Source organism: Schistocerca gregaria, chromosome 2 (genome assembly GCF_023897955.1).
Source record: "Schistocerca gregaria isolate iqSchGreg1 chromosome 2, iqSchGreg1.2, whole genome shotgun sequence".
Lineage (NCBI taxonomy): Eukaryota > Metazoa > Arthropoda > Insecta > Orthoptera > Acrididae > Schistocerca > Schistocerca gregaria.
The window spans coordinates 859946105-859961770 of NC_064921.1; the positions used below are offsets into that span (position 1 = coordinate 859946105).

Consider the following 15666-nt stretch of genomic DNA (forward strand, 5'->3'; position numbering starts at 1 on the left):
CGAGACCCTTAGGTTAGAAATCCGCCACCCTGGCCATGCAGCTACCGATGTGTCAGGCTATATCGTTCTATCAAACCTTTCGACTGTGTTTTTGTCTGCATGCAAAAATAGTAGGAACTGTGTCATCTATTTCTGCTTCATCATTTTTTGCACACAGACGTGTACACCATTTAGGAGAAGTTAGACATGCTACTTTTAATTGGCGAATGGTGACAAGAGACGAGTTGCCACAGAATTTGGGATCAGCCAAAGGAATGTCATTAGCATCTAGCACTGACATTAATTCCACACTTAGCAGCTTTACTATATTAGACACTCGGAGGGTGCGATTTCGAAAATCGTATGGAATTTTGTTGGTTGCTGTGCATCGCTTGGGAAACGACACTAAGTTTTTCCAACCTGTGCTCTTTAGCTAAGGAGCAATGTTTACCACGATAATGTAAAGTTACGTACAACATGCAGCAGTGCTATACTGAAAATCCACGCTGGCTTCGTTAAGTAGAACAATAATGACCGTGAAGCGTAAATTTATGATGCGGCATTATAGGAAACACCATTAGGGGACCTTACTTCATCCCAAGAATGTGGAACGGAAATAGGTACGCATACTTTGTTAAGAGCATTCTATATGCTACCACTGGATAGTCGATAATGTATGTGTTTCCGTCACGCCGACTGCCCTGCTCACTCTTCCAGTGTTGCAGCGCAAATATTCAATAAAAAGTTTCCTGGCATTTGGACAGGACGGAATGCTGTAGTGCAGTAGGTGGCCAGATCTCTTGTATTGAGTTCTCTTGAATCATTTCTGTGGGGAACACTGAAAAATACAACCTAGCACGAAGCCCCAAGTACTCTAGACGATTTCCGCCGTCGAACGGCCATAGCGTACAACGTCATATCATCCAAATCTGAAGACAATTTGAGCACGTACTTAAGTAATGTGTAAAACCATGTTTCGTGAAGAACTTTTCATGTAACTTTCTATGTAACGATTTCTTTCCTTTTGAATGTAGCTCACTAATTTAAAATGTGAACTCCCCGGATAGTTGATCCTGCATTGTCCTTCCCGTCAACAGATGGCAGTCTTTTAGCACCCTGGTTTCTCAGTTTGCCGGCAGCTGTGGCCGAGCGGTTCTCGGCGCTTCAGTCCGGAACCGCGCTGGTGCTATAGTCGCAGGTTCGAATGCTGCCTCGGAGATGGATGTGTGTGATGTCCTTAGGCTAGTTAGGTTTAAGTGGTTCTAAGTCTAGGGGACTGATGACCTCTGATGTTAAGTCCCATAGTGTTTAGAGCCATTTGAAACATTTTGTTTGTCAGTTTGCCTCCCCCTTCGTGTACGCTACTCGGTGCTCTGCACTCGCTGGTGGTACACCGCGTCCTGTCCTCGTGCAGCGAGGCCCTCGGGGTCACAGCACAAAGTAATAAGTGTCCTGACGTTCACTGCATATTTCTTTACCCAGGCAGTGATCCGTATTATTGGCTAGTGTCGCTTTGCCATTGACTTAGGATTCACCGCACCTACCCCGACCGTTGTTTTTTGAAAATGGAAATATCGTATGGCATTGTTGGCCGGGAGGTCCCATTCGGAGGGGTTCGGCCACCGTATTGCAAGTCCTATTTAGTTGACGCCACTTTGGCGACTTACGAGTCAATGATGATGAAAAGGATGATGAAGGACACACAACACCCAGTCTCCTGCGGGCAATCTAACCCGGGCCCTGCGTGGTAGGCGGTAACGCTACCGCTATGCTGCGAAGCGGACGCTGTTTGTGGGAATTTGTGATGGAAAGTTCCCATGGGACCAAACTTAACTAACCTAAACTAACTTACTCAAAGGACAACACACACACACCAACATCCGAGGGAGGACTCTAACCTCCAACAGGAGGAGCCGCGCGAACCGTTGCAAGGCGCCTGGGACAACGCGGCTACACCGTGCGGTGCTGTTTTCTAAAATGTTATGTGGAACTTCTTTTTCCCGTTTGTACATGTACTACTGCTTTTAAAAACTATTTTTAGCTCCTATCTCTTGTTTATTTTCAGTATGACACCTGATGATGGGCATGTAAGAACCCGAAACTAGTCGTGTTTTAACTACTGAAAAATAAAAAGAACCTTACAATTGAAACGGTACTTTCAGCATTGCTCTAAAGGTGAAGTTGCTACTGTTGCAATCTGGTATAATGCATTAGCTCTTGATCAGTTCGATTATTTCATCTTCCATCTGAAATGGGATTCGAGTATATCCGGCAAGCAGTGCACCGTTCGGCAACTTTATACAAATAACGGCCGAGAAATGGCAAGGACACAAACATTTTAACATTTAAAATGGAGTTGCAAATTTTAAAAATCGATTTAACGAAACACGTACCTTCTTTTCTCGTGATTCGAGGCTTCAAGGTCCTCGTGGTACACGACGGGCCACCGCAGACGTGCGTCATCTGCAGTTCCACAGGACACATAAAAAGCGGGTGTCTGCGTGCCAAACCGCAGCGTCAATGAAGCACGAAGAGTAACTAACATACATCCAGGTAGGTAGTAGATCCGCCTTCACCAGGCGCAGAGCCTCCAGGGCCGATTGGAGATCAATGGGGCCACTCGCTCTCAACGAGGAGGTAAACAACTTAGCAAGAAACTGCACTCTGGCTGCCTATAGCGAAAATACGAAGTAGGCAGACGGACTAGTCACACAAACAACAATTTAAGAATGAAGACTCAGGCTTATAGGATATCGTACACAGACCTTTGAGCGGAAGGACGTTGATTTCGTACGATGCGTGGCGAAGGGTACCCTAGTCATGCCCCCTCCTGTTCCACACGCAAATAAAGCGAGGGAAAAACGACCGTCTATATGCTTCTGCACAATGCCTAATCTCTCTGATCTTATCTTCACGGTCCTTACGCGAAATGTACGTTGGCAAACATCCTCACATTGCTGCTCACCCTGTCCGCCACATGATTTATGTATGCAGAAAATAACGGCGGTCCCGTCACACTCCCCTAGAGCACTTCTGACGATAGCCTCGTCTCTGATGAACACTGGCTGTCGAGGACAACATACTGGGTTTTGTTACTTAAGAAGTCTTCGAGCCACTCACATGCCTGGAAACTTATTCCACAAGCTTGTGCCTTTGTTAACAGTCTGCATTGCGGCACTAGGAATATGAAATCCTCCTGTTGTCCTTTATCTATCGTTTGCAGGATCTCATGTGAGGGAATGACAAGCTCATTTTCGCAGGACCGGTGCTTTGTAAAACCATGCTAATTTGTGAACAGAAGCTTTTCCCTTATAACTAAATTTGTTATACTCGAACTCAGAATAAGTTCAAGGATTCTGCAGGAAACTGATCTTAAGGATAACGGTCTGCAATTTTCCCTGTATGCTATTTTACCCTTTTTATATACAGGTCTCACCTGCAATTTGACGGCTGTGTTGGCCGAGCGGTTCTAGGCGCAACAGTCTGGAACCGCGCGACCGCTACAGTCGCAGGTTCGAATCCATCCTCGGGCATGGATGTGTGTGATGTCCTTGGGTTAGTTGGGTTCAAGTAGTTTAAGTTCTAGGGGAGTGATGACATCAGAAGTTAAGTCCCATAGTGCTCAGAGCCATTTTTCACCTGCACTTTTTTCCGTTGCCTTGGGTCTTTGCGCTGGACGAGAGATTTGCGATAATTGCAACCAAAATAATGAGTCAATGCTGTACTCTGTAAAACCGTGGGAGATCTAATAATTGTAGTTAAATAACGCATAACCCATAGATTATGAATTCCTTTCTATCAAATGTGGATTATTAAACATTACAATCATTTAGTACAATATAACTATTCCCCCAACTTTAGTGTTCTAGGATTAAGAAAGACAGCACAAGAGTTTCCGACTTAGGAAAACACCGGGGCCGAATTTGTTAAGATGAGCGTAGAAGATAAGACCGATGACTTTATGAACACAGCAAACAACAACCTTCCTAATAGTATAACAGCGTGACCCGATGAGATCGTTGAAGAATAGACGCCTCACATTTATGCAACCATATAATATAGTTACTATTGGCAGAACTGAATGGTGGAATGTCTACGGTAATACTTATGTGTAGCAGATGCGAACGTAGCAATACTTCAAGAGGTGATCACAGATAAAGTCTCCGACTTTTATGGGACAGAAATAATGTATATGGTGGGCATATCATCACTCGCAAATGGGAGAGGCAGTGCGGCAAAAATACACGACCTCTTCTTGGTAAATATAGGGTTGTATCGATACCTAAACCGGAAAACTGCCGTATGGATACCCAGTGTTACAGGGATTATGTTCAGACTGAGCGCCGAAAGATTTACGTCGTCAATAGTGTCAGTGTCACGACTTGCTGGTAGGTGCTGGTACTGGTACGGCCTTACAGCTGCAGACAGTCAACATGGGTCTGGACATGGCGAGCAGGACTTATTCGCAGTTTTATCAAAATAATAGCAATAGTTCTGCGGCTCTTCGCCGTTATTGACCCATTTCCTCGTGAGGTCACTTGGGCACTGCATGACAAGATCTGAACCCTTGTGACTTCTGACTGTGGGATTACCAGAAGGACACTGTTTATCATCGGAACACTATCACACATCGGAGGTTGAAGCTCAGCTTGGCGAGGAAGGTAGCCAAAATCCCATGTGATATATTTCGGGCAGCAGTAAAGCCATCTCTGGTGCAGTCCCGGACTATCGTGGATGCAGGTGGTCGTCATATTGAGGAACGTTTGTAAGCCTGATATGCAGCTAGCAAGTGTTACCTCTCGTGTGAAAGTCAAAATGTGTTTCTTTCATCTTTACCCGTTATTTCTCTTCCGCACGTCTTTACAAATGTTTCCACAAAGTTTCCTTCTCCTACGATCACTCGTTTCTCATGTGGGCTCTCTCAAACAGCAAAAGTTTAACTATAATTGGTATGTATGCTGGTAAACGCTGCGACTCGCTCCACAGACAAACATGGCAGAAGCGTTTTGTTTCGCGACGAAATAGTGAATCTATTAACGGAAGTGCGAGATAATGTAATTTTAAAAGGAAATTTTAATTGTATTTTGCATCGGTAAGATCTGTGCCCTAATTTTAATTTCTGTGAAGAAATTTTCAGGGCTATCGTGACTACCACATCACGGCTCACTACAACAAACAACAGCGCGTCCTGGGACTAGAGATCTAGCAACTAAACATGTCGCTCCTAGATGACGAGGTATTGTACCAAGCAGTCGCTGAAACATCGACACGATGTCTCCAGAACCAGTCAAGCCAGTCAAGGCATATTATCGGGTGGATTCAAACTGCAAAACAGCAAAAAAGGTAGTGTATTGCCCAAACTGTTGGATGCAATGCTGAAATACTGTTTCTTATGCCTACCCGACCCGTACAATGAACGAACGAATTTGGTAGCAAACAGTTTTCGAATGACACACCAAACCAAAAATTTCTGCTTTGTGACTGCAGTCATTGGAAGGCAAAAAAGTGCGAGCACGTCTCACAACTTGTATCAGTCAAGAAAAGATTCCGGTATACCAAATTATAAGGGAACAGAAAATCATTCAGTACATTTCCCACGAACAATGAAATAGCTACGATCACCAAAGTGGATTTAAGCTTCATACTGAACGGTAGTATATGAATCTTTATCCTGAATCAGAGACCCAACTATGGACGAAGCTTTCCTCTTTAATATACAACACATAGTTAATGCGGAGAATATCGAAGGGTTTCTCAAAAACATCTCGGAAGAAGAAAGAGAATCAATAGTTACAGAATCTCCACGTAACAGATCAGTTGACTGCCGTTCACTATTTTGGAACATTATTGGCTATAAACTGACAATAATTTATAACGAACTGTTGGCAGACGATGCATTGTATAGCTTACATATGCAGTTCTTCTTGGGGTCGTGATATCTACATCTGAAACTACATCCATACTCCGCAAGCAACCTGACGCTGTGTGGTGGAGGGTACCTTGAATACCTCTACCGATTCTCCCTTCTATTCCAGTGTCGTATTGTTCGTGGAATGAGAGATTTTCAGTATGCCTCTGTTTGGGCTCTAATCTCTCTGATTTTATCCTTACGGTCTCTTCGCGAGACATACGTAGGAGGGAGTAATATACTGCTTGATTCCTCGGTGAACGTATGTTCTCGAAACTTCAACTAAAGACCGTACCGAGCTACTGAGCGTCTCTCCTGCAGAGTCTTCCACTGGAGTTTATCTATCATCTCCGTAACGCTTTCGCGATTACTAAATGATCCCGCAACGAAGCGCGCTGCTCTCCGTTGGATCTTCTCTATCTCTTCTATCAACCCTATCTGGTACTGATCCCCCACCGGTGAGCAGTGTTCAAGCAGTGGGCGAACAAGTGTATTGTAACCTACTTAGTTTGTTTTCCGACATCATTTCCTCAGGATTCTTCCAATGAATCTCAGTCTAGCATCTGCTTTACGAAGTTTAATTTTATATGGTCATTACATTTTAAATCACTCCTAATGCCTACTCCCAGATAATTTATGGAATTAAATGCTTCCAGTTGCTGACCTGCTATATTGTAGCTAGATGATAAAGGATCTTTCTTTCTATGTATTCGCAGTACATTACACTTGTCTACGTTAAGATTCAATTGCCATTCCCTGCACCATGCGTCAATTCGTTGCAGATACTCCTGCATTTCAGTACAATTTTCCACTTTTACAACCTCTCGATATACTACAGTATCATCCGCAAAACGCGTCAGTGAATGTCCGATGTTATCCACAAGGTCATTTATATATGTTGTGAATAGCAACGGTCCTACGACAATCCCCTGCGCCACACCTGAAATCACTCTTAATTCGGAAGACTTCTCTCCATTGAGAATGACATGCTGCGTTCTGTTATCTAGGAGCTCTTCAATCCAATCACACAATTGGTCTCATAGTCCATATGCTCTTACTTTGTTCATTAAACGACTGTATCAAACGCCTTGCGGAAGTCAAGAAACACGGCATCTACCTGGGAACCCGCGTCTATGGCCCTCTGAGGCTCGTGGACGAACAGAGCGAGCTGGGTTTCACACGATCGTATTTTTCGAAACTCATGCTGATTCCTACAGAGTAGATTTCTAGTCTCCAGAAAAGCTATTATACTTGAACATATTACGTGTTCCAGAATTCTACAACTGATCGACGTTAGAGATATAGGTCTATAGTCCTGCACATCTGTTCGACGTCCCTTCTTGAAAACGGGGAGGACCTGTGCCCTTTCCCAATCCTTTGGAATGCTATTGCTATGCTCTTCTAGAGACCTACGGAACACCACTGCAAGAAACGGGGCAATTTCCTTTGCGTACTCTGTGTCAAACCGAACTGGTATCCCATCAGGTCCAGCGGCCTTTCCTCTTTTGAGCGATTTAATTGTTTTTCTATCTCTCTGTCATCTATTTCGATATCTACCATTTTGTCATCTCTGCAACAATCTAGAGAAGGAACTACAGTGCAGTCTTCCTCTGTGAAACAGATTTGGAAAAATACATTTAGTATTTCGGCCTTCAGTCTGTCATCCTCTGTTTCAGTGCCATTTTGGTCACAAAGTGTCTGGACATTCAGTTTTGATCCACCTACCGCTTTGACATAGGATCAAAATTTCATAGGAATTTCTGCCAAGTTAGTACATAGAACATTACTTTCGAATTCTTTGAACGCCTCTCGCATAGCCCTCCTCAAACTACATTTCGCTTCGTGTAATTTTTGTTTGTCTGCAAGGCTGTGGCTATGATTAAGTTTGCTGTGAAGTTCCCTCTACTTCCGTAGTCGTTTTCTAACTCGGTTGTTGTACCACGGTGGCTCTTTTCCATCTCTTACGATCTTTCTTGGCACATACTCATCTAATGCGTATTGTTCGGAGGTTTTGAACTTTGTCCACTGATCCTCAACACTGTCAGTACTTTAGACAAAACTTTTGTGTTGAGCCGTCAAGTACTCTGAAATCAGCATTTTGTCACTTTTGCTAAATAGAAAAATCTTCCAACTTTTTTAATATTTCTATTTACGGTTGAAATCACCGATGCTTTAACCGCTTTATGATCGCTGATTCCCTGTTCTGCGTTAATTGTTTCAAGTCGTTCGGTTCTGTTTGTCACCAGAAGGCCTAATATGTTATCGCCTCGAGTCGGTTCTCTGTCTAACTGCTCAATGTAGTTTTCAGATAAATCACTTAAAAACAAGTTCACTATATTCTTTGTCCCTGCCACCCGTTATAAACGTATGAATCTCCCAGTCTATATCTGTTAAATGAAAATCTCCACCCAAAACTATAACATGGTCGGGAAATCTACTCGAAATATTTTCCAAATTTTCCTTCAGGTGTTCTGCCACAACAGCTGCTGAGCCAGGGGGCCTATAGAGACATACAGTTACCATGTTTCAGCCTGCTTTAACCGTGACCTTCACCGAAATTGTTTCATATTTCGGGTCTCCGTCAATTCCCTTCGATGCTATTGTACTTTTTATCGCTAGAAACACGCCTCCCCCTTCACTGTCCAGCCTGTCTCTGCGGTATACATTCCAATCTGAGTTTAGAATTTCATTGCTGTTTCATTGTTTTAGCCAACATTCCGTCCCTAGTACTGTGTGGTAATTGTGACCGTTTATTAATGAGAGCAGTTCTGGGACCTTTCTATAGATGCTCCAGCAGTTTAATATTACCACATTAATATTGTCATTCCCTGTTGCGTTTTGCCTACTGCTACCTTGTCACGTCTCAGGATGCGTCTTGTCGGGCCTAGGAAAGGGAATTCTCTAAGCCAAAAAACCCACTTGTGCACTCCATACGTACTCCGCTACCCTTGTAGCCTGTAGCTGTCCAGCGAATAGTGCACGCCTGACCTATTACATGGCCACCTACATTTCTCCAGCCGATAGCGGACGTCGCGAAATTTGCACTCCAGATCTCCGCAGAATCGTCTGAGCCTCTGGTTTAAGTCTTCCACTGGACTCCAAACCAGAGGACGGCGATCGGTTCTGTGAACGACACTGCAGATAGTTAGCTCAGATTCCACCCCGCGAGCGAGGCTTTCCACCTTCAACAACTCAGCCAACCGCCTGTATGAACTGAGGATGACCTCTGCACCCAGACGGCAGGAGTCATTGGTGCCGACATGAGCAACAATATGCAGTCGGGTGCACCCAGTGCCATCTATGCCGCCGCAAGGCTTCCTCCACATCTCGGATGATACCCACCGGCAAGCAGACAGAGTGAACACTGGCCTTCTTTCCCGACCTTTCAGCTGTTCCCCCAAGGGGCTCCATCACCCACCTAACACTGGAGCTCCCAATCACTAATAAACCACTCCCCCCCCACCCATGTGGCTGCTCGGACCTTTCTTAAGGAGCGGCCCGTGGAAACCACAGGAAACAAAACGTTTCTACAGGTGACGCAAAAATGGCAACACTACTAAGTAAGATAGAAGCAACAGGCGAGCATCAGTGGCAACAAAAAGTTCTTTACGAGCAGAAACTAGCCGAGGACTCAATAGAAGTGAAATTACCTCCAAGGTAGCTATACCTCCTCACCATCCAAATGATATTTTACTCGAAGGCAAGGTAAGCAGTGCTTTTAAAAATTGACATGTTGCCAAACGGAAGTTTGCGACCTTTGTAATGTTTGTACAATAATTTATTACGTCAACGATCGCTTATATATATTCACATTACCGGTTTCGGAAAAAAATTGTCATCCTCAGATGTGCTTACCCCACTAAAAGCTTCACACATACTAACAAATATAGTTAGAACTTTCAACGTGATACAGTCATTTAACATTCCACAGACTGTACCTATCGTCTCATGACAAAAGACTTGCCATGAAAAAACAGAGAACGTAGTCGCATGTCAGGTGTGTTGTGAGAACGACGTGTTCTGCAATTTCCACCTATAATGGAATTTTAATGTGTTTGATATACAATTCGAACAAGGAGCTACGAGTAAAAATGAAGATCACTCAGACCAATGATCTTTTCTTAATTTGTTGCAATTAACATCTCAAAACTCATTACGCAAATTTGTGCAGGATGCGATTAGGTATTGGAAATACTGAGTTGTGACTTGAGATCATCACGGACAAAGCTAAATATATTGTGAGTCCTCATTTTCTTGGGCGAAAAAGGCATCAGTAGTGCTGAACGTAATGTCAGACGTGACAGCACATTCAAATTCTGCTACCGAGATTTCGAAGGAAGAGCACAATGTATAAGTGCATTTTCCTTCGTACGACTACAGTCGTAAATTTCAATCCCAGCAGACGGGTTGAAATGTCTGTTGTGTAGAAAGAAACTAGAGGACGATGCCTCGGCCTAACAACATAGACGATTTTACCTTGCGGGCAAACATTTTGGTTTTATTTTGGTGGCAGCAGTAGCGGCCTCTCGTTGCCATGTTAACCATGCCACGCTCAACAGCGGAACCTATGGTAATTATTGCTGCAATATCATAGTTGATCCAACTGGATCCATGACATACTTTCACCGAACCAATCATCACATTATTGGGCGCTGATGTGCTCGGCGTTTAGCGGCCGTAAGCTCCAAATACACAAACACATTATCGGATTCAAAAACACCAACTACTTTACTAGAATATTTATACAACGGAATAAGTAATTCTGTATGACATACAGCAACTGCTAACTTTGCCAGCCTCTGGTGTAAAAAAGCATTTTATGGCGTTAACGGAACAAATCGGTAGTTGAAACTTCCAGCAGGTTTAAACTGTGTGCCGCACCGAGACTCGAACTCGGGACCTTTGCCTTATGCGGGAAAGTGCTCTACTATCCTTTTTTTTAACATCTCATTTTGTTCTATACAGTTCGTTGAATTTGTTCCTGGCGGACGTCCGATGACACCCGTTCAGGTTGCTCGTTGATCCGTTCACTCAGTTTTTTTATTGTAGAGGGTAGCTGAACCCTCTGACGGAACACACTGAGCTACCGCGCCGCCGATGAAGGATGATGATGAAGACGACACAAGAACACTCAGTCATGGCGGGGTAGGAGAAAAGCAAGCTGAGCTACAATAATCTGGAAACTTTCCACAGGCTGTGGCTAAGCCATGTGTCCGCAATATCCTTCGTTCCCGGAGTGCTAGTTATGCAAGGATCGCAGAAGCGCTTCTGTGAGGTTTGGAAGGTAGGAGACGAGATACTGGTAGAAGTAAAGCTGTGAGGATGGGGCCTCAGTCGTCCCTGGGTAGCTTAGATGGGCCGGAACGGTAGCTCAGCGTGTTCGGTCAGAGGGTTTAGCGACCCACTGTAATAAAAAAACTGAGCGAGCGGATCAACGAACAACCTGAATTGGTGTCATCGGACGTCCGTCACAAACAAATTCAACAAACAATGTAGAACAAAATGAGATCATTAAAAATGTATGGTAGAACACTTGCCCGCGAAAAGCAAAGGTGCCCGAGTTCGAGTCTCGGTCCGGCACACAGTTATAATGATGCCAGGAAGTTTCATATCAGCGTACACTCCGCTATAGAGTGAAAATCTCATTCTGAAAACTTGTACTGTGTTTATAACATATTTCTATCCTCCTCTATTCTGTAGAGGTATCCTCACTTTTTATCTATGTACACCTAATCTTCAATATACGCCTGTAGCACCACATCTGTGACGATTCGCTTCTCTTCTTTTCTGGTTTTTCCACAGTCAGTGGACGGTTTCTATGCAATGCTGTGCTCCAGACGTACATTCCCAGTAACTTCTTCCTCAAGTTAAGGTATATGTTTGTTACTAGCAGACTTCTTTTAGCGATGAATTCCCTCTTTACCTGCACTAGTCTGCTGCATACTACAAGTTGCTCACTCTTATAAACGTACCCCGCTATAAATACAACAACTGCAAATATTGTTCTGGTACAATTTTATGATTAGCGCCATAAAATTGTGGTGGACCGCGTCAATCGTGCAATGCAGTCGTCAAAGCATGTGTGCCTGAAGTGCGTAAGTAGTTAAGCAGATACCATAGTGTGAACATTTATAACGCTGATTGAGAATCTATAAAAATACGTATGTGTTCAGTAGAGGTGAAGTCTAACTAGGGAGGCGATTAAATTAGCCGTAATTGTTAAAAATACGGCAATCCGTTGACAAAACGTCATACAGGAGTTTAAATGATTACCATTAGTATTGATAGTGTATGCATATTCCGTGCTACCCTGTTAAAAAACAATTTGTGCTCAGGATTACACAGTTCAGTACCTCAGTATCTGATACAGAACTACACAGCAGATCTACACTCTGTCACTCCCACGGTGAGTGAGTAGGACAAATGATATCAACGAAGTCATCCTTTGCTGATACCACCATTGACCTCATCGAACCTAACGCGTAATTTTTCAGGCTAGGAGGCTAGGCAACCCATTATGCCGCCCCAATGACTATAATTTTCTATGAGCTGTCCCGGCGTTGCTGTATGTACTGATCTACAAAGCGGCCAGCGCTGAGACGTTCCTGCATTTTAATGACAAGCTAGCATTCAAGGGTCTTTCGTTTACTGGTCTGTCGCCACACCACGTGATTCTTTAAGGTGAAAGCACTTGTCATTATACAAGTTCCAGCTTTTTGCGATAATTCTGCAGACTCCGTTGTTTGCTTACTGTGCGATCCGACGATTACCTGGCGTCCCAGTCTTATTATCAATTGTACCTTATCACATGCCCTCTACGTGACAAAAGATGCCATTCCGACAGCAGAGCGCGGGATGTAAAAGAAAAAAAATTGCAGACAAATTCGAGTAGTAGAACTCGCTCTCTGAGGGTCCCTTACAAACTTAATTGCGTATATAGATAGCTGTGGTGGTTTCCATTAATAATTAACATTAATGTCAGCAGTGGGCTCAACATGATCCACATTAGTTCTTCTATAGGTTTTGATGAGTCAATTTGCGAATATCAAATAACGTATCTTTCGATTGCATTGACTCAGAAGCTTAAATTCTTTACTCTAGTGTCTTTGTAATATTTTTAACGCATTATTAACTCGAATCTCATATCTCTAGAAATATATTATTCAGTTTAAAAAAGTAATAGGATGTTTCGGGGATGGAAGCATTCTTAGTTGACTTAACTAAACTACAGACATTTTCAGAATGATTATAATCTATTCACGTGATCGTCTTTGTCACCTCAGATGTATGTGACTATTGTGGAAAGATAGCTGTTAGTACCGAGAAAGATAACGTTTCTCCATTTACATGCCTTAAGTTTCGATAAAGGACAAACGCCATTGTTCAGGAATGAACATTCACTACTTGGAAACATCATATTATATTAACACAGATGACGGTATATAGCGTTAAAAATGGCTAAATGGAACATTAACACAGTAAAAAGAACAGAAAGCTCCTAATGTCCGATTACAGGATTAGTACCCAGCCTGTGGAACACAGAACATATTTTAATATTTAATAGTGTTAAAGAGCGATGATATATACATAAAACCAGTATTAGTCGGATGGAAGTCTTCTTGGAAGGGTTTGTGGAAAGAGCATACAACGCGCTACTGTAACGAATTTTATAGCAGTGATCCACTGATGGGAGTCATTATCAGGTAGATATGACTGTAGACGTCGAACGAATTCCGGGACGTTCTCCTAGGATCCTAAAATATTGGTATAACGCTTTCGAAAACGTCGCAGCCACCTTGGGGAAATAACATGTGGATCTTTGGAAGAAAACCGGATGATGTTGTTTCGTGGTAAGAAAGACTCCTCCTATTCTGTAGGACGGTTATAAAATCCCCCTAAAGCCAACTAGATTTAGGTTTGTCATGATTTCATTAAACAGCTTTAGGCGAATGCTGTGATGGTGTCTTTAAAATAGTACGGCCAATTTCCAACTGCAGCCTCGTCCAGTAAACTGAACGTTAAACAGCAATATTCCTTCTTTCCTTTAGAAGAAAGGAGTCGTTGTCTCGTGAAACCGCGTTGGATAAATTTTGAGAACCTGTGTTCGAAGAAGGCTGTGCGACAACTCTGTCGCCGTCATCATATATGTCACGTAGTGATAATAAAAATAAGGTGAAAGAGATTAAGGTGCGTTGAGAGGCTGTAGGAATTTCTCCCTCTCCCAATACGCGACTGAAATAGGACAAAAAAATGGCTAATATTGGCACCAAGTACCCTCCCCCATGCACCTTACAGCGGTTTGCATAATGTATGAGTAAATATAGATATTGCTACAGTACTTGAACATGCACTTACGCGGAAAATTATTGCCAATCTTATAATAATGGACAGAAGCTATATGATGAAACAACAATGACATAGTCGCTTTCCTAGGAAACCACAGCTCAACAAAGCTGCAGAGGGTATATAAAGAAACACGCTGCGACCACATTCAGTACAGTTCAGCAGAGCGGAGGTCAGCGTGGTCGCTTCCCCGTATCGCCGCCTCCCCGTATCGCCGCCTCCACGTATCGCCGCCTCCACGTATCGCCGCCTCCCCGTCTCGCCACCTCCACGTGTCGCCGCCTCCCCGTCTCGCCGCCTCCACGTATCGCCGCCTCCACGCCTCGCCGCCTCCACGCCTCGCCGCCTCCACGTATCGCCGCCTCCACATATCGCCGTCTCCACGTTTCGCCGCCTCCACGTATCGCCGCCCCCACGTATCGTCGCCCCCACGTATCGTCGCCTCCACGTATCGTCGCCATCGTCGCCTCCACGTATCGTCGCCATCGCCGCCTCCACGTATCGCCGCCTCCACGTATCGCCGCCTCCACGTATCGCCGCCTCCACGTATCGCCGCCTCCACGTATCGCCGCCTCCACGTATCGCCGCCTCCTCGTATCGCCGCCTCCTCGTATCGCCGCCTCCTCGTATCGCCGCCCCCACGTATCGTCGCCCCCACGTATCGTCGCCTCCACGTATCGTCGCCTCCACGTATCGTCGCCATCGTCGCCTCCACGTATCGTCGCCTCCACGTATCGTCGCCATCGTCGCCTCCACGTATCGACGCCTCCACGTATCGTCGCCATTGCCGCCTCCACGTATCGCCGCCTCCACGTATCGCCGCCTCCACGTATCGCCGCCTCCCCGCCTCGCCGCCTCCCCGCCTCGCCGCCTCCCCGCCTCGCCGCCTCCACGTATCGCCGCCTGCCCGTCTCGCCGCCTCCACGTATCGTCGCCTCCCCTTCTCGTCGCCTCCCCGTATCGTCGCCTCCCCGTATCGTCGCTTCCCCGTATCGTCTCGTCGCTTCCCCGTATCGTCTCGTCGCTTCCCCGTATCGTCTCGTCGCTTCCCCGTATCGTCTCGTCGCTTCCCCGTATCGTCGCTTCCCCGTATCGTCGCATCAACTTCCCTGCAGTGCACCGAGCTACAGGGTCCTCAGTTCCGATCAAGGTTTTTGGGAGGTTTTCCTTGATTGTAAGGCGAATGCCGGAACTGTTTACCTCCTCCCATCGATACAGAAATGTAATTCATGTAAATAATAAATTGAGAAATAAATGCTATAAGCGTACTTTGATTTGACTTAATGAATTTTTATGTAAAGGAACTGAATAATAAATGACAGTGTATAGCTGACTGTTGCTCTGAAGCAGAAAGTTTAGTCTGTTCACATTGGTATGTGACTAGTGAAATCTATGAACCTAATGGTTTTCAGTGGGGTAGGGGAAAAAATAGAAAT

General features: G+C 44.6%; 1 protein-coding gene across 1 annotated transcript; it reads right to left on the minus strand.

The window, feature by feature from the left end:
• Nucleotides 1-14403: 14403 nt before the first annotated feature.
• LOC126336014 (eukaryotic translation initiation factor 3 subunit A-like) lies at nt 14404-15015 on the minus strand. The gene has a single exon (XM_049999491.1). It carries the CDS (start codon nt 15013-15015, stop codon nt 14404-14406), a length of 612 nt encoding a protein of 203 aa, XP_049855448.1.
• Between the last annotated feature and the right edge of the window lie 651 nt (nt 15016-15666).